Raw genomic sequence first — 20,174 nt, forward strand, 5'->3', positions numbered from 1 at the left:
TTTTTAAACTAAGTTCAGAAAAAAACAAGTTTTCTATGTATTTTTAATGATTGCAAAATAATAAGTTTTGCAATTAGTCACAGCAATTTTTAAGCATATTTAAAATTAATATTTACCCTTGTAATTGCTCAGTTGTTTTTTGTTAATATTTTTTTTTCAACAATTATATATATTTTTAAATATATATTCAATTTAATAGGCCTTTTTTGCACACTAATTTTCCCCGAATACCGGGTATCCACTGTACGCCCTTTGACCTTTCCCCCTCTACGTCACCAGACGCAGGTCACAAGAATACACAAAATTGTTCAATTTAAATGGCAATTTTCTGGTTTCTTTTATAATGCACAAAACAGTCGAGTGGCAATATGCAAAAAAACACAAAATCAAAAGGTTCAGGGCGCGTTGGAGCAAATAAACAATAACATAGACGCAGGAAAATGGCTGCCGATCTACTGTGATGTCCTCATTACGCCACAATAACACGCTGGAGCCTCCCCCACACACACCTGACCACTGTGTCTCACAGATGAAGGTCAGCTGTGTGTGTGACGGTCCACGAGTGACAATCAGCGTGTTTGAGTGTATAATGTCCATGTGTTGATTTTGGTTGTTGTTGTTTTTTTTTTTTTTTTTAAAAAGCTTTTGTTTGTGGGTCAGGCTTTTGAAAGGAAGATATTTTTCTGGTAATTGTCGCTAGTCTATTTTAATGAAATATTTATGTAATAAATATGTGACTTAAGTGACTTCTCAGCGGCTCTCTGGTCTGTTGGCTCTGCTCTGCCTTGTTTTGCACTAATAAATTCAGCCTCAAATATGGCAGTTTGTCCACGCTTTTCTGAGGACAAAAAAAATATGTAAAAGTACTAGTGATGTCATTTCTCCCTTTGTTTTTGCAGGATCGCATTGAGGATTTTGCTTCAAATTAAGAAAAGTAGACGATAAATGGAAAATTGAAAAGCTCTCTCACATACAAGTGAAAATTGTGATGCTAAAAATGTTTACTAGTAGTTGTTTTTACATTCAAAACACGACTAAAATACTGTAAAGAATACGGAAATACACTTCTAGTACTAATTTCACCATTCACAATCTCTCACACATTTTTAAAATATATATTTTTTAATATTAAAAAGACTCAGATCCCATAAATACACAAATATTCCCTGAATACTAAAACTCTCATTCACAATCAACTAATGAACTCTCACATATTTCCCAAAACACTCTCACTGATACTATCTCACACATACAAGTAAAAAAACGAAATCACTCACACACACTCCTTAACACTAATGAACTATTTCTGCATCCGCATTGTTTCCTCTCACCTCATCCACTCTCACACATACACTTCAACAGAAAAAGAATCTCTCACAATACACCACTAAAAGCTCTCCCGGCCACTTTTGTATCATCAAAAATTTTCCCTCCACACTCTATAGGATTCTATTATTATTAACGTAATGGTATTATTTTCATTTCTCTCACAGATTTCTCTCAGAAAACCAAATGGACCCTGAAGTCGGAGCGCGTGGTGGCGAACATGTTATCAAAACAAGTAGGCCACGTGCAGGCCGGGTGGGGGGCTGTCACGGGGGGGACGTGAGCTCACTCGGGCATCTTTGCACACTGCCTATCCAGGAACAGCCCCGCCCCCATGGAAACGCCCTTCTTCTCACACATACCACCAGCAGCTCCCCCACTTCTTCCTCCCTTTTTCTCCCCTACACATTTCACACTCCCTGTCCGGTCTTTGCGGGAAATTTCCACTTGGCTGCAGTCAGCCATGCTTTGGATCCTGTATGTTTCTCTTACTTGCCTTTGAGCCACGCTTGTGTTAGCGAACCCATGTGGTTTTACGCCGAGGGTCCTAAACCTGAGGTCAGCGGGCCAGAAGTGGTCTGCTAGCAGGTCTGACCCGGCCCAGCCAACTCATGCATACTATATGTACAGAATGAAATGTGTTCATTTCTTCGTTAAGATCGCCACAAAACCTATGTTTGTGTCATTGTTTGATCAATTTTGTCCACTACTGCACCTTGCTCAATTTTCTATCTACTAGGGAACCTTAAAATCCCCCAAAACCAACTGGACGTCCCCTAGAAACCCCCAAAATCGGCAGGAACCGACAAATAAACAAGATGCACCCCAAAAAAGTCCCTCAAAATCAATAACAAATTTACTCTATTTACCATAAGTGACATGCAAGTACTCTAATATGGAAGTGAAAAAATACAACTGACGCAAAACTAACTCCTTGCCTGTTACTGACAATAACAGATGTCCATTTCACTTCAACTGGCTGTGGATGCTCATCTTTCAGCGCCATTGACGGCAAGAAACTTCCAATCCATTTAAACTGGGAGGAGGGAATGAGCAAGTTAACTTTCTGGACCAAAAATAAATTGGTCCAACCCCCCATCAGATCTATCTAAACCCCCTGTTCTACGCCATAAGCGTCCTGTATGTTCTTCTGTCTTCTCATCTCTTCCCTTCAGCTAGCGGTCTCCAATAATGCATGAGCGGCCGTGTGCACGTAGCATGTGAGCCGCGGACGTTTCGTCTTATGTAAGACCCCCTCCTCGGTGCACATACGTGGGCCTACAAAACAGCTCAGGCGAGGACGACGCACCGAGACAGCTAAAGCACTTCATACCCTGTGGTGAAAATGCACAATTACGACTAAAACACGCTGACACGGAAATGCTTTCACGTATATCTTATTTTTTTTTCCACCACACTCAAACTATTAAAAACAATTAGGAGGGCGGCTTGTGTGGGAAAACAAATTAACATTCACAGAAAATATAGTACCATTTTTTTGCACATTGGCCTCACAGTTTTGGGGTCGAGGGTTCAATCCCAGGTAGGTTTGCATGTTTTACAAGGGCTCGCATGGATTTTCTCTCATTTTGAGGATTCAATGGCAGCCAATGAATATTTTTATGGGTTAGCAAACATAACTCTTATTACGATGTGGCCGGAGACAAAGATGAATGGACACCCCTGTTTTTCGAGAAATGCGCTTGTCAAAGGCGACCAATGCATCATAGCGGCAAGCTGTGACATTCGCTCGCTTGGTGTTTAGTGTTGATCCAAAGTGAGATCACGTCAAGGAGCTAAAGATTGAACGGCCTTGATTCATTTCTTACAGAAAGACTGGGATTGTTCTGTTGGATTATTTCCCCCCCTCCCTCCTCCCCAAATGCACAGCTCATTTCCTTCACTGCTAGAACAATGGAGGGATGTCATTTCATGTCGTTTCATGTTTTACTATGAAAATACAGACATATTAACTGATAAAGTTGGAGTGGGGTTGGCTGATGTTTTGATTTGGTCCGTTGTCAGGTAAGTCTGTCAGAATGTTTTGGAAATTGATGGTGGTAAATCATGTTTTGTATTTTAATAATTCAGAAAACCAGAAAGTTAATAAAAAAGCCAAAACATAAAAAATATTTATAAAAAAGAAAAAGAACACAAAAAATACATGAACAACTATGAATTGAACATAATAATAAAAATAATATGTACATTAAAATAATTGCTGGTTTTTCCTAGGGAATGCTATAGACCTGCATAAAATATATCAAAAATACATGTAGAATAAATATATGTATGTAGATATATGTATAAATACAAAAAAATAGTTCTTTTCTAATCTAGTAATATACTTTCTGCCAATGTATTTTTTCAGAAAGCAGCGGTGGCGCCCTCTTGTGGGGAGACCACCACAAGAAGGCACTTGACCTATTTTTGCAGCCAACGGAAGCGGAAACTTACCAGGCAAGCACGACCTGTTAGCGTCTGCTGAATCCCGGGCTGCAAAATAAACACGAGCGATCATGGCGGAGGCTGATGTTGACGAGCTCTCACAACTTGAATTTTTATCTTTGGTGTCAAAAGTATGCACGGAGCTTGACAACCATCTTGGAATCAGCGACAAAGATCTAGGTTTGAGCATTCTCTTGCTTCAAAATAATTGAGCTAACTGCTTAGCCCCAGCTAATGTTGCTTGTATTGTATTTTATTTTAATTTGTTGTTCATCTGATTCTGCAGCTGAATTCGTTATCAGCCTGGCAGAAAAAGAACCCACATTTGATGGATTTAAAGTGCTCCTGCTAGAAAATGGAGCCGAATTTACAGTAAGTTTCCCCATGCGTAGAAGTCACGTGACATTAGCATTGACGTTATGGCTTTGTTGTCATTTCAGGATTCCCTCATTGGTAACTTGCTCAGACTTATTCAGACCATGAGACCCCCGTCTAAGTCGAGCACAAGGAAAGGTACAGACAAATTTCCCATCACTCAATACTGTAACTGGAAACATTTTTGTCTTTGAAGAATAGCTTCATATGTTAAATGCTATTTTCCCTTTAGCAGCACCTGAAATTCAAAAGCCAAAATCCGAGAAGGATCGTCTGAAGGATTTGTTTCCTGCGCTCTGCAAGCCAGATGAAGCACCACCGGTAGGACCTGAATACATTACTAGGAGTAATAGTATCTTGCTAGCCGCATCACTTAGCATACCCGTTTCCCTGCAGAAACTCCTGGACGAAGAAGACGTAAAGATAGCGGCCGATGCCATGAAAGAGCTGGAGATGTTCATGCCCAGCGTAAGCAGCAGCGACTCTAAACGTGAACGGTCCCACGCGGATAAGAGCAGACGCCGCAGTCGGAGCAGAAGTCGTGACCGACATAGACACCGGGATGGCGACCGCAGAAGGCGCCGCCATTCGCGTTCCAAGTCCAGATCTCGCTCTAGAGACCGGCACAGAGACCACGATCGCTCCAGGGATGGCGATCGTTCCAGGGACGGAGATCGCTCCAGGGACCGTGACCGATCCAGGGACCGCGACCGCTCCAGGAGGCGAGATCGGTCCTCCCGTTGGAGTGAGCGTTCGCCAAGCCCCCGCAAGGATCGAGACCGAGACTGGAAAGACAAACATGTGGACCGCCCACCACCGGAGGAACCATCTGTTGGCGACATATACAACGGAAAAGTCACCAGTATTATGCAGTTTGGATGTTTTGTTCAGTTGGAGGGCCTCAGGTTTGTGTGACATTTTTAGACAATACGTGTTTCGGACATTGTTTTCATTTTTTCTCGCCTCCTTTAGGAAACGATGGGAAGGTTTAGTGCACATTTCCGAACTGAGACGCGAGGGCCGAGTGGCTAATGTCGCCGACGTAGTCAGCAAAGGTCAAAGAGTCAAGATCAAAGTTCTGTCCTTCACTGGCTCCAAAACCAGTCTCAGCATGAAAGTGAGTGCATTGTCGTCGCTAATTTTATCGCCATCCGAACTTCTTCTCACTGTGCGTCATTGGTTTTCAGGACGTGGATCAGGAGACGGGTGAGGACCTGAACCCCAACAGGAGGAGGAACGTCGGACCCGATGGGAGCGAGGAAGTGAACCTGAGAAACCCGGATGGGCCTACCAACCTCAACCTGGGACCCGCCAGGGAACTGGAACAGGATGACACGCTGGAGAGGAAGAGGCTCACCAAGATCTCTGATCCGGAGAAATGGGAAATCAAGCAGGTCAGTTCCAGCTCTTCATGAATTCTTCTCATTGTCTACAACACACTATAACTGAAACGTCTTCTACCCCCAGATGATTGCCGCCAACGTTTTATCCAAGGAAGAATTCCCAGATTTTGACGACGAGACTGGAATCCTCCCAAAAGTTGATGACGAAGAAGGTAAACAAAATCAGTAACCTACTACCAAACAGGTTGTGCTTATGTGTTGTCTCTTGTGTCCCAGACGAAGACTTGGAAATCGAGCTGGTTGAAGAAGAGCCACCGTTCCTGAGAGGACACACCAAACAGAGTATGGACATGAGCCCTGTCAAGATTGTCAAGGTGCTATACATCGCCGACATGTGCTTATAAAAACTTTTACTCAGGTTTTTCCCTCGTCCACCCTCATGTTTTCCCTTTTCCATCTAAGTATTAGGAAGTTAGTGCAAGTTCATGGCAACTTTATCTAAATTTCCACTTTATGCTCCCCTAAAGAATCATAGTGTAAGAGTAGGTTGTTTTTCCCTCTTCCATCCTTTTTGTTTTCCCTTTTCCATCCAATGACTAGGAGTCATGGTAGTGCAAGTTAAAAACTTTTCCTATTCCCATTTTGTTTTACTTATGGATCATAATGTGGGAGTAGTTTTTTTTCTCTTATCCATTCTTTAGTTTTCCCATTTCCATCTAAAGATTAGAACATGGAAGCCAATTTTCCCATTTCCAAATTAGGTTCCCCAAAAGAATCATAATATTGGCTTTTTCCCTTTTCCACCATTCCACTTAGAAAATAAAGAGGCTAATAGTGAATGTTTATAGTGACTTTCCCGATTCCATGTTATGCTCCGAACAATGGAGTTTTTTTAACCGCCCATTTTTTTCCCTTTTCCAACTATGTTGTGACTGAAACTACCATTGAATTCCCAGTATGGGATTAATAAAAACATGACCATCAATCTATGTTATATTTACAGTCTAATTCTGTGTTCAGAATCCAGACGGCTCGCTGTCCCAGGCGGCCATGATGCAAAGCGCTCTTGCCAAAGAGCGGCGGGAACTGAAGCAGGCTGCACGTGAGGCCGAGATGGACTCCATCCCCATGGGACTCAACAAACACTGGGTCGACCCGCTACCTGACGGTAAGTGCTGTCGACTTACATATATGAAAGCCGTTTCCCGTAAGACAACGTGATGAAAATTTGCTGACCGTGGCGGAGCTTTCCAGTACACGGAAAGGCCCGAGCATGATTCATCAGCACAAACTTCTTTCAACCTGTAGAAAAGGATAGTTTCTTGCAAACATTTTCAACCACCACTCTAACTGAGCACTTCTCATTTCAGCTGATGGCAGACAGATTGCAGCCAACATGCGTGGCATCGGTATGATGCCCAACGACATCCCTGAATGGAAGAAGCACGCGTTTGGTGGCAACAAGGCTTCTTATGGAAAGAAGACTCAGCTGTCCATCCTGGAGCAGAGGGAAAGTTTGCCTATCTATAAGCTGAAGGAGCAACTCATACAGGTTATTTCTCCCTTTTTTAAATATATTTATGGTAAATAAATGCGATCATGAAAGTTCATTATATAAATTTCTACTTTTGAAGTAAATATTTTTTCTGCTACAGTTATTCAATTATATTGGCCAATGGCCAATCTTGGAAAAAAAGTCAACCATTATTTAATACCTTTTAACCATTTAATAGTGCAAGTGACTTTTTGGCTATTTAAAAATGCTTGCATTTTTGCAATAATTATAAATGATACATTTTAAATGATGACTAATTTGTGTACATTTTGTGTTATTTTTATTTAACTATACATTTAATAATTAATATTTATAAAAGCTAAGTTCATTAAATACAAATGAATAAGAACAAAATTGCACCCTGGTTACAATCCCAAGTAATATTTTAAAGTTAATTTGCCCATGCCCTGTCAAAATGTATTGGTCGTCTGTACTACCGTCAATCAGTTAAATGAACCATTTTGCCAATTCTCTCGTCTTTTCGTCACAGGCCGTCCACGACAACCAGATTCTCATCGTGATCGGCGAGACTGGATCAGGAAAGACCACACAGATCACCCAGTACCTGGCGGAAGCCGGCTACACCACCCGGGGCAAAATCGGCTGCACGCAGCCTCGACGTGTTGCCGCCATGTCCGTTGCCAAAAGAGTCTCAGAAGAGTATGGGTGTTGTCTTGGGCAGGAGGTGCGTCTCCAACACAGTTGCCGTTTACAATCACCATTCAACTTGTCATTAAAACCTGACGATTGGTCTCTTCGTAGGTTGGCTACACCATTCGATTCGAGGACTGCACCAGTCCGGAAACGGTCATCAAGTACATGACGGACGGAATGTTGCTGAGGGAGTGTCTGATCGACTCGGAGCTGGGACAGTACGCCATCATTATGCTGGACGAAGCCCACGAGAGGACCATCCACACTGACGTCCTCTTTGGTCTCCTCAAGAAGGTTTGTCTCTCCTCTTATTTTACATGCAACTTTCATATCCACGTTCTTCTCTCATGATTGATTTTGTGGGCAGACGGTGCAGAAACGCACTGACATGAAGTTAATCGTGACATCGGCTACACTGGACGCTGTGAAGTTCTCACAGTACTTCTACGAGGCGCCCATCTTCACCATCCCTGGCAGAACGTATCCGGTGGAGGTTTTGTACACTAAAGAGCCCGAAACAGACTATTTGGATGCCAGCCTCATCACCGTAATGCAGATTCACCTGACCGAGCCACCCGGTTCGTAACTCTCGATCAATTCTGTCGGCTTGAATGTGAGTTGTTGACATTGTCGTGTTTCTAGGTGACATCTTGGTGTTTCTGACTGGACAAGAAGAAATCGACACCGCTTGCGAGATCCTTTACGAGCGCATGAAATCACTTGGACCCGATGTCCCAGAACTCATCATTCTTCCGGTTTATTCGGCACTGCCTAGCGAAATGCAGACCAGGATTTTTGACCCGGCTCCACCGGGCAGCAGGAAGGTAAAATAATCATTGTTAATCCTCATATTTGAAAATGTTTATTTACCTCTTCTTTCCGTCAGGTGGTCATCGCAACAAACATCGCCGAAACGTCGCTAACCATTGACGGCATCTACTACGTGGTGGACCCTGGCTTTGTGAAGCAGAAGGTCTACAACTCCAAGACGGGCATTGACCAGCTGGTGGTGACCCCCATTTCACAGGTAAATCCAAATGGACATTTTGCCGCTTTCTGTACGTCGAACATATCCTGAAGACGCACATGTGTGTGGAAACAGGCACAAGCAAAGCAACGGGCGGGCCGAGCCGGCAGAACGGGCCCGGGGAAATGTTACCGTCTCTATACAGAGCGAGCATACAGGGACGAGATGTTGACCACCAACGTGCCGGAGATTCAGAGGACCAACTTGGCCAGCACGGTGCTTTCGCTCAAGGTAGGCGATGACGTCACCATGAAGTTGCGTGTGTATATTAAACGTATTTTCGCTCCCTTTGTCAGGCGATGGGTATCAACGACCTGCTGTCCTTCGACTTCATGGACGCTCCTCCCATGGAGACCCTGATCACAGCCATGGAGCAGTTATATACTCTTGGCGCACTGGATGACGAGGGACTGCTCACACGATTGGGACGAAGGGTGAGGAACATCTCAGAGACATTTTTTCTTATTTCTATCAATGTTCTTTGGTTTTTGACGTTTGCTGTTGTTGCGGTCCAGATGGCAGAATTCCCCTTGGAACCCATGTTGTGCAAGATGTTGATCATGTCGGTGCATCTAGGCTGCAGCGAGGAGATGCTCACCATTGTGTCCATGTTGTCCGTGCAGAACGTCTTCTACAGACCCAAAGTCAGTCACTACCAGACTTTCTTAGATGAAATAGTCCTCTTAGAGTTGGCCTTGAACCCTTTTTTTGCTTGGTGTCATAGGACAAGCAAGCCTTAGCAGACCAGAAGAAGGCAAAGTTCCATCAGCCTGAGGGTGACCATCTCACACTGCTGGCTGTCTACAATTCTTGGAAGAACAACAAGTTCTCCAACCCGTGGTGTTACGAGAACTTCATTCAAGCACGCTCCCTTAGGAGAGGGCAGGACATCCGCAAGCAGATGTTGGGCATCATGGACCGGTACGACCACCAACCGTCAAATGCAAATCCTTCAATAAGACCGATTCATTATCCTGTCTAATCAAATTTTGTTTCTCAGGCACAAGTTGGATGTGGTATCTTGCGGCAAAGCCACGGTGAGGGTCCAAAAAGCAATTTGCAGTGGTTTCTTCCGGAACGCCGCCAAGAAGGACCCTCAAGAGGGTTACAGGACCCTCATTGACCAGCAGGTGGTCTACATTCATCCATCCAGCGCTTTGTTTAACCGGCAGCCAGAATGGTGAGAACTGGGATTCCCTGACTAACTTGTTATTATTATCATCACACAAGGCAATATTTTTGATGTCTCTCTTTCCTTGTTTTCAGGGTGGTCTACCACGAACTGGTGCTCACCACCAAGGAGTATATGCGTGAGGTGACCACCATCGACCCACGTTGGCTGGTGGAGTTTGCACCCGCCTTCTTTAAGGTGTCTGACCCCACACGTCTCAGCAAGCAGAAGAAGCAGCAGAGACTTGAGCCTCTGTATAACCGCTACGAAGAACCAAACGCGTGGAGAATTTCAAGAGCTTTCAGGAGACGTTAATGGCTTTTAGCTCCTGGTTGCTTTGTTAATTTCATATTTGGACTTGTAAAAATATTCTGCTCTCTTAAAATTTATTTCATACCATCACCTGGTTTTTGGCAATTCTATTACAAATATGAGAAATTCAGGCTAATGTCTCGAGGAAAAAATGCTATCCTAAAATCAGTTTTTTTTTAATTTCGGGAAAATGAATAGAAACCTGTTACTTGCTCATCATCCATCAAATAGAATTATTTTACATAAATAGATGAAAAGGCGTTAAAAACTAAAATCTGTTGTAAGATTTAAATGGTTTAATTAGTATTCATATTTTAAAAATGTTACATTTACTCTATCCAAACAGAAAAACCTAATTTAAATGCAAAAGAGATCAATTGTGGTTTTGTTAAAAAGCTTCAAATTGCAATATACATTTTAGTATGTAATCCAATATTGTTAACCTGGATATTTTCCTCTATTTTTAATTTTGCGTCTTCCAGGTTAAATTATAGGCCAGATTTAATTTGCCTTCCGGCCGCAAGGGGCGCTGTAAATGAGTTTTCAAGGTATGGGGGAGGAAAACCGTAGAGTAAGACTCACTTCCGTGTCAACACAAGGAAAAAAAGCAGGGGCGCTGCAGCACGAGCTGAAATGTTTGAAATGTTTGTATTTGCTTTTCTAAAGTATGCATCAAATTGTAAGACCATCTCGATTGAAGTTAAACGCATCTCGGTGAGTTTTATTGACACAAGCAATTTGATCACTAATTATTTTTATGTGAAGGTTTGCCAGCGTGTTTTTGTTTGATAGATGAATTACTCAGACTTGCAGCTTGATTGACACGAACTTGAGCCGATTTTACACGCGTTATCATATAAACAGTCAGTATTTCGTGTTTTCTGGCAGCGATCTTCTTAATAACTTGTTTAATCTTTTTAAATAAATGTGTATACTCGGAAAAGCTCATCTGTCATTTATTCAGATTTGTTAAAAAGTGCAAGATTCCACAAATCAAGGCAGTGCGCGTTTATTCCACTCTGCAAAGTTTGTAATTATAAACATATTTTTTTACACATCGGATATCCGATCGTGCAAAGGAAAGATGGATAAAATATCTATGTTAACTGAGTGACTGTCTTTTCAACTTTTACATATAATTGATGAACAGTTATACTTTTGCTGCCACTGACAGCACTAGACGTCCAATTCTTTTAGACTTTCCCTTAATGGGGTGAAGAAGAAAAAGATCATAATCATTACACCAAATTATAAAACACAAAAGTGGTAGTAAAGGATAGTGTTATACATCCACTAGATTAAGCTGTAGTAGTAATAGTAGTAGTCATCGGGAGTTGTGTTGCACATTAATAAGATGGAGCTATGATAAAGGGATTTGGTTTAATCATTTAACAATATTGATCCATATATAAAGTGCATCAGATTTTTAGGTGTGCCTTGTAGTGTAGAAAAGACAGTATGTTTTTTCCCCCATCTATCACCGTCAATAGGAGCCAATGACTTAATACATGACTTTGATGGCAGGTCTGGAACCAATGTTGGTGTGAATCTTGTGGTAAATGCTGTTGGCGAGATAAGCTGATCCAGGCTTGCCAGAGAAGAAACAAGTTCTTGATCATCTTGGACAGGTAAGCACACACATTGAATTTCCATCTTTTTCGTACAATAAGTCGCAACAGCTAAAGCATGTATATATGCATACTTGTGAATGTGTATATGTATATATGCATACTTGTGCATGTGTATATGTAACTATGCATACTTGTGCATGTGTACATGTAACTATGCATACTTGTGCATGTGTATATGTATGTATGCATACTTGTGCATGTGTATATGTATATATGCATACTTGTGCATGTGTATATGTATATATGCATACTTGTGCATGTGTATATGTATATATGCATACTTGTGCATGTGTATGTATATATGCATACTTGTGCATGTGTATGTATATATGCATACTTGTGCATGTGTATATGTATATATGCATACTTGTGCATGTGTATATATGCACACTTGTGCATGTGCATATATGCACACTTGTGCATGTGTATATATGCATACTTGTGCATGTGTATATATGCATACTTGTGTATATGTATATATGCATACTTGTGCATGTGTATGTGTATATATGCATACTTGTGCATGTGTATATGTAACTATGCATACTTGTGCATGTGTACATGTAACTATGCATACTTGTGCATGTGTATATGTATGTATGCATACTTGTGCATGTGTATATGTATATATGCATACTTGTGCATGTGTATATGTATATATGCATACTTGTGCATGTGTATATGTATATATGCATACTTGTGCATGTGTATGTATATATGCATACTTGTGCATGTGTATATGTATATATGCATACTTGTGCATGTGTATATATGCACACTTGTGCATGTGTATATATGCACACTTGTGCATGTGTATATATGCATACTTGTGCATTTGTATATATGCATACTTGTGTATATGTATATATGCATACTTGTGCATGTGTATATGTATATGTGCATACTTGTGTATATGCATATATGCATACTTGTTCATGTGTATATGTATATATGCATACTTGTGCATGTGTAGATGTATATATGCATACTTGTGTATATGTATATATGCATACTTGTGTATATGTATATATGCATACTTGTGTATATGTATATATGCATACTTGTGTATATGTATATATGCATACTTGTGCATGTGTATGTGTATTTATGCATAATTGTGCATGTGTATGTGTATATATGCACACTTGTGCATGTGTATGTGTATATATGCACACTTGTGCATGTGTATGTGTATATATGCATACTTGTGCATGTGTATATGTATATATGCATACTTGTGCATGTGTATATGTATATATGCATACTTGTGCATGTGTATATGTATATATGCATACTTGTGTATATGTATATATGCATACTTGTGCATGTGTATATGTATATGTGCATACTTGTGTATATGCATATATGCATACTTGTTCATGTGTATATGTATATATGCATACTTGTGCATGTGTATATGTATTTATGCATACTTGTGCATGTCTATATGTATTTATGCGTGCATGTGTATGTGTATATATGCATACTTGTGCATGTGTATATGTATATATGCATACTTGTGCATGTGTATATGTATATATGCATACTTGTGCATGTGTATATGTATATATGCATACATGTGCATATATATGCATACTTGTGCATGTGTATATGTACATATGCATACTTGTGTATGTGTATGTGTATATATGCATACTTGTGTATGTGTATATGTATATATACATGCTGAATGTGGTTTCATTTGCATCTGCCAGGAAGCCCCAGAGATGGCTACTGAATCATCGGCGACCAGCAGGTGGTGCATGTCGACCTGCCTAGCGCTCATCAACCATATGCCCGAATGGTGAGTTTGCACTTTTCACGTTGAAATTCTACTTTTCTAACATCTTCGTTACATTCTCCAAGGTGTTCTGCCACCAAAAAGTAGACGAGGTGACCACTATTGACCCATGCCGGTCTGACGTGACGAACCCAACGTGTGGAAGATCTTTAGCGGCTTCAGGAGATGACGATCACTGGTAAAGTTGATTTCCATTCTCCTTAAGTCTTTTACTGATATTGGCGACGTTTAGATATCCATTCATTCGTCCCTCTAAGCTCTAATCTTAAATAACATTCACAAAATAACACGTAACCTTAAAACATGCAAAGAAGCAGTCAGGAGTCGTCGTATAGTTTGGAGTATTTATTAAGCAATTTTTTTGTCGTATTTAGAGGCCTCAGATGTGACAGGGAGGCTGGCGTAAAACAAATATTCCCTCGTGATATTAATTTAAAACAAAAACACCGTAGCTGTATATACAAGTGGAACGGGGAGGGGGGTGTGTGCAAGAGGTGCATGTAGGGGAAGGGTGGCGCGCGTAAGAGGACGTTTACGGGTACAGCGTGGAAGAGAGGCTTCGGCTTTAGTACATGTAGCCTTTGGCGTAGGGCTGGGGGGGACCGGTGGCACCGAGGGCTGCGTGTTCGCCGGTGGGGTGGTACGGCGCTCCGTCGTCCAGGTGGGACAGTGGCACCGTGTCCTCCTCGTTGACGTAGCGGTCCAAGTCGCCCTTCAGGTTGGGTCGCTGATTGTCCGGGAAGGCCAGTGAGATCAGAGCCTCGGGCTCGCACACAAACTTGTACACGTAGCGTTCCCCCGCCACCTGAAGGATAGATGGAGATTTTGAGAAAACATGCCAGGTTTTGCAGTTTTGTATTTTTGCTTGTTTTACCTTCTGCATAATTCCCTTCTCGTAGTAGTAGCGTAGTGAGCGGCTCAGTTTGTCGTAGTTCATAGCCGGACGGTTCTTCTGCATTCCCCACAGTCGCGCCACCTGATGAGTACATTTATTTTTTATTAAGTGTCTTATTGGTTGCAGTTACAGTTTTAAGTTTTTAAAATTAATTTTTAAGGGGAAAATGTCTTGCTTTATAGGTTGTTCCAAAAATGTCTGACCCCATTTCGTAGGCCAATCATTTTAAGTTTCACAGCTTATGTAGGAACATTTCAAGTTTTTGTGGGTAACGTTTGACATTTCTATCTTTTCAGGGTAAGAAATGCCCTCACTTCAAAAGAAGAGTACACTAGCACTCAGTCGCCCAAGACAGTGCAGCGTGCCTTCATCGCAAACTTTGCAAAGAAGGTACCAACTACAAAATAAATCAGGACTTGGCGCCTGACATTTCAAGAAAAGGGCTGGAATTTGTATGGTTTTTTTTTTTACATTTGCTCTTGTAACACTCTTCCATTGTCTGCGCAGGAACAACCTGTATTTGCTCAACTCTTTGAAGAATGTGCACTAAACAGGTAAAAGTTTGTATATGTATATTTGCATACATGTGTATGTGTATATATGTAAGTATACATGTGTATGTATGTAAGTATACACGTGTATATGTATGTATACATGTGTATATGTATATATGCATACATGTGTATATGTATACATGTGTATGTGTGTATATGTATATATGCATACAAGTGTATATGTATGCATACATGTGTAAATGTATGCATACATGCATACATGTGTACATGTATGCATACATGTGTACATGTATGCATGTATGCATACATGTACACATGTGTACATGTATGTATACATGTGTACATGTATGCATGTATGCATACATGTACACATGTATACATACATGTATACATGTGTACATGTATGCATGTATGCATACATGTACACATGTGTACATGTATGCATGTATGCATACATGTACACATGTATACATGTATGCATGTATGCATACATGTACACATGTGTACATGTATACATGTATGCATACATGTGTACATGTATGCATACATGTATACATGTATGCATACATGTATACATGTGTACATGTATGCATACATGTATACATGTGTACATGTATGCATACATGTATACATGTGTACATGTATTCATACATGTGTACATGTATGCATACATGTGTACATGTATGCATACATGTGTACATGTATGCATACATGTACACATGTGTACATGTATGCATACATGTACACATGTGTACATGTATGCATACATGTACACATGTGTACATGTATACATACATGTATACATGTGTACATGTATGCATACATGTGTACATGTATGCATACATGTATAGATGTGTACATGTATGCATACATGTGTACATGTATGTATACATGTGTACATGTATGCATGTATGCATACATGTACACATGTGTACATGTATGCATGTATGCATACATGTACACATATATACATGTATGCATGTATGCCTACATGTACACATGTGTACATGTATACATGTATGCATACATGTGTACATGTATGCATACATGTATACATGTATGCATACATGTATACATGTATGCATACATGTATACATGTGTACATGTATTCATACATGTGTACATGTATGCATACATGTATACATGTGTACATGTATGCATACATGTGTACATGTATGCATACATGTGTACATGTATGCATACATGTACACATGTGTACATGTATACATACATGTATACATGTGTACATGTATGCATACATGTGTACATGTATGCATACATGTACACATGTGTACATGTATGCATACATGTACACATGTGTACATGTATACATACATGTATACATGTGTACATGTATGCATACATGTACACATGTGTACATGTATGCATACATGTACACATGTATGCATACACGTACACATGTATGCATACATGTACACATGTATGCATACATGTACACATGTATGCATACATGTACACATGTATGCATACATGTACACATGTGTACATGTATGCATACATGTACACATGTGTACATGTATGCATACATGTACACATGTGTACATGTATGCATACATGTACACATGTGTACATGTATATATACATGTATACATGTGTACATGTATGCATACGTGTACATGTATACATGTACACACGTGTACATGTATACATGTACACATGTATACATGTACACATGTATACATGTACACATGTATACATGTATGCATACATGTAGACATGTGTACATGTATGCATACATGTATACATGTGTACATGTATATATATATATACATGTGTACATGTATATATACATGTGTACATGTATATATACATGCATACATGTACACATGTATACATGTATACATGTATGCATACATGTACACATGTATACATGTATGCATACATGTACACATGTATACATGTATGCATACATGTACACATGTATACATGTATGCATACATGTACACATGTATACATGTATACATGTATGCATACATGTACACATGTATACATGTATGCATACATGTACACATGTGTACATGTATGTATACATGTGTACGTGTATGCATACATGTATACATGTGTACATGTATGCATACATGTACACATGTGTACATGTATGCATACATGTACACATGTGTACATGTATACATACATGTATATGTATGTATACATGTATGTATACATGTACACATGTATACATGTATGCATACATGTACACATGTATACATGTATGCATACATGTGTACATGTATGCATACATGCATACATGTATACATGTGTACATGTATACATACATGTATACATACATATACATGTATGTATACATGTATGTATACATGTACACATGTATGCATACATGTACACATGTATACATGTATACATGTATGCATACATGTATACATGTATGCATACATGTGTACATGTATGCATACATGTATGCATACATGCATACATGTATACATGTGTACATGTATGCATACATGTATGCATACATGTATGTATACATGTACACATGTGTACATGTATGCATACATGTATACATGTATGCATACATGTATGCATACATGTATACATGTGTACATGTATGCATACATGTATACATGTACATGTACATGTGTACATGTATACATGTATGCATACATGTGTACATGTATGCATACATGTACACATGTGTACATGTATGCATACATGTGTACATGTATGCATACATGCATACATGTATGCATACATGCATACATGTATACATGTGTACATGTATACATACATGTATACATACATATACATGTATGTATACATGTATGTATACATGTACACATGTACACATGTATGCATTCATGTACACATGTGTACATGTATGCATACATGTATGCACACATGTATGCATCCATGTATACATGTGTACATGTATGCATACATGTACACGTGTACATGTATCCATACATGTACACATGTATACATGTATGCATACATACATGTATGTATACATGTATGCATACATACATGTATGTATACATGTATGCATACATACATGTATGTATACATGTATGCATACATACATGTATGTATACATGTATGCATACATACATGTATGTATACATGTATGCATACATGTCTCCATGTATACATATACATGTCTCCATGTATACGTATGCATGTCTCCATGTATACATATACATGTCTCCATGTATACATATACATGTCTCCATGTATACATATACATGTCTCCATGTATACATATACATGTCCATGTATACATATACATGTCCATGTATACATATACATGTCCATGTATACATATACATGTCCATGTATACATATACATGTCCATGTATACATATACATGTCCATGTATACATATACATGTCTCCATGTATACATATACATGTGTACATGTATACATATACGTGTACATGTATACATATACATGTGTACATGTATACATATACATGTGTACATGTATACATATACATGTGTACATGTATACATATACATGTGTACATGTATACATATACATGTGTACATGTATACATATACATGTGTACATGTATACATATACATGTGTACATGTATACATATACATGTGTACATGTATACATAGACATGTGTACATGTATACATAGACATGTGTACATGTATACATAGACATGTGTACATGTATACATAGACATGTGTACATGTATACATAGACATGTGTACATGTACACATAGAAATGTGTACATGTACACATAGACATGTGTACATGTACGCATAGACATGTGTACATGTACGCATAGACATGTGTACATGTACGCATAGACATGTGTACATGTACGCATAGACATGTGTACATGTACGCATAGACATGTGTACATGTATGCATATACATGTGTACATGTATACATATGTACACATTAATGGAAATGAAATTGAATGTTAACGAACCTATTCTCTTTCTGTTCTTTGCAGTGTGCCCCTTCAAAATACGAGGGTCGCATAGGCTTCAATGCCCGAGTACTCTCAGCCTTTAATTGCACTTGTACATTATTAATGCCTGGTCAAAACATAATGGAGATGCACGCAAGTGTTTGGACGCAGACCAAATGGACGCCTGCCTCTGAACAACTTCGCTAATTGGACGATTACAAGCACATCTCACTTCATATGCCTCTATTCTTTTTTTGGGAAGGTCGATGATTTGCTTCTAAAGAGGGAAAGGATTCCTGGCCGCTCTTACCTCTTCGGGCTCGATGAGCTTGAACTCCATCCCGCGGCCAGTCCAGGCGATGAAGTGAGCATTGGCGGGGTCGTCCAGCAGTGCCACTAAGAACTGCCACAGCTGCAGCGACCCACGACGCTGGTATGCCGGGCCTTCGCGGAACACGCCACCGCCGCCACTGCTGCTAATCACCGCTCCTGCTTCATGCTTTATCTCACCTGACGAAAAGTACAAGATGGAAAAATCAGATAAAATGAAAGAAAAATTAATGCCACACTATTTGTTTTCTTGTTAATCTGCATGGCAGTTATTTTAAGGGGGGAATCAGTTTACTTACAATTCAAAGTCATCTTTTTACTATACACTGTCGTTTTTTAAGCCTTACTATACTATGTAGTTTTTTAAGCCTTACTATACTATGTCGTTTTTAAGCCTTACTATACTATGTCGTCTTTAAGACTTACTATACACTGTCGTTTTTTAATAAAAAGCCTTACTATACACTGTCATTTTTTTAATAAAAAGCCTTACTATACACTGTTGTTTTTTAATAAAAAGCCTTACTATACTATGTCGTTTTTGAAGAGAAAAAGCCTTACTATACACTGTCATTTTTTTTATAAAAAGCCTTACTATACACTGTTGTTTTTTAATAAAAAGCCTTACTATACTATGTCGTTTTTGAAGAGAAAAAGCCTTACTATACTATGTCGTTTTTTAATAAAAAGCCTTACTATACACTGTCATTTTTTAACAAAAAGCCTTACTATACACTGTTGTTTTTAATAAAAAGCCTTACTATACTATTTCGTTTTTTAACGAAAAAAAGCCTTACTATACTATGTCGTTTTTTAACGAAAAAAAGCCTTACTATACTATGTCGTTTTTTAACGAAAAAAAGCCTTACTATACTATGTCGTTT

General features: G+C 39.5%; 2 protein-coding genes and 1 long non-coding RNA gene across 4 annotated transcripts in view; 2 read left to right on the forward strand and 1 right to left on the reverse strand.

The window, feature by feature from the left end:
* Positions 1 to 3,778: 3,778 nt before the first annotated feature.
* On the forward strand, positions 3,779 to 10,301 carry dhx8 (DEAH (Asp-Glu-Ala-His) box polypeptide 8). Of its 2 annotated transcripts, XM_077738659.1 has the most exons (22): positions 3,779 to 3,954; positions 4,061 to 4,146; positions 4,215 to 4,287; positions 4,382 to 4,470; positions 4,546 to 5,054; positions 5,122 to 5,266; positions 5,337 to 5,543; positions 5,617 to 5,704; positions 5,769 to 5,866; positions 6,513 to 6,660; positions 6,863 to 7,044; positions 7,538 to 7,732; positions 7,810 to 7,995; positions 8,069 to 8,279; positions 8,344 to 8,525; positions 8,588 to 8,728; positions 8,804 to 8,959; positions 9,025 to 9,162; positions 9,244 to 9,372; positions 9,453 to 9,649; positions 9,729 to 9,908; positions 9,995 to 10,301. In XM_077738659.1, the coding sequence occupies exons 1-22, from the start codon at positions 3,846 to 3,848 to the stop codon at positions 10,212 to 10,214; spliced, it is 3,669 nt and encodes a 1,222-aa protein (XP_077594785.1). In that variant the 5' UTR covers positions 3,779 to 3,845; the 3' UTR covers positions 10,215 to 10,301. The 2 variants fall into 2 exon arrangements, with proteins under 2 accessions (XP_077594785.1, XP_077594784.1); XM_077738658.1 differs by lacking the exons at positions 3,779 to 3,954; positions 4,061 to 4,146; positions 4,215 to 4,287 and having other exon boundaries at positions 4,363 to 4,470.
* Positions 10,302 to 10,453: 152 nt separating this feature from the next.
* Positions 10,454 to 19,611, forward strand: LOC144211420 (uncharacterized). Its single transcript, XR_013329597.1, has 7 exons — positions 10,454 to 10,925; positions 11,736 to 11,839; positions 13,558 to 13,646; positions 13,709 to 13,821; positions 14,835 to 14,928; positions 15,046 to 15,092; positions 19,003 to 19,611. It is a non-coding gene; the product is annotated as an uncharacterized LOC144211420 (long non-coding RNA).
* The window catches only part of etv4 (ETS variant transcription factor 4), a 34,838-nt gene continuing 28,637 nt past the window's right edge, over positions 13,974 to 20,174 (reverse strand). The window contains exons 10-12 of the mRNA XM_077738660.1: positions 19,271 to 19,470; positions 14,518 to 14,619; positions 13,974 to 14,448 (exon numbers count right to left, since the gene is read on the reverse strand). Coding sequence (XP_077594786.1) covers positions 14,209 to 14,448; positions 14,518 to 14,619; positions 19,271 to 19,470 — 542 coding nt within the window. The 3' untranslated portion in view covers positions 13,974 to 14,208. The remainder of the gene's footprint in view (positions 14,449 to 14,517; positions 14,620 to 19,270; positions 19,471 to 20,174) is intronic.

This window comes from Stigmatopora nigra, chromosome 18 (assembly GCF_051989575.1).
Source record: "Stigmatopora nigra isolate UIUO_SnigA chromosome 18, RoL_Snig_1.1, whole genome shotgun sequence".
NCBI classification, from domain to species: domain Eukaryota; kingdom Metazoa; phylum Chordata; class Actinopteri; order Syngnathiformes; family Syngnathidae; genus Stigmatopora; species Stigmatopora nigra.

Bases quoted from the DNA above. Each gene is read 5' to 3' on its own strand.
- dhx8 (XM_077738659.1), top strand. From the start codon at position 3,846: ATGGCGGAGGCTGATGTTGACGAGCTCTCACAACTTGAATTTTTATCT. The intron at 8,960-9,024 runs GTAGGCGATGAC...TCCCTTTGTCAG, and splicing joins GCACGGTGCTTTCGCTCAAG to GCGATGGGTATCAACGACCT. The intron at 9,163-9,243 runs GTGAGGAACATC...GTTGCGGTCCAG, and splicing joins TCACACGATTGGGACGAAGG to ATGGCAGAATTCCCCTTGGA.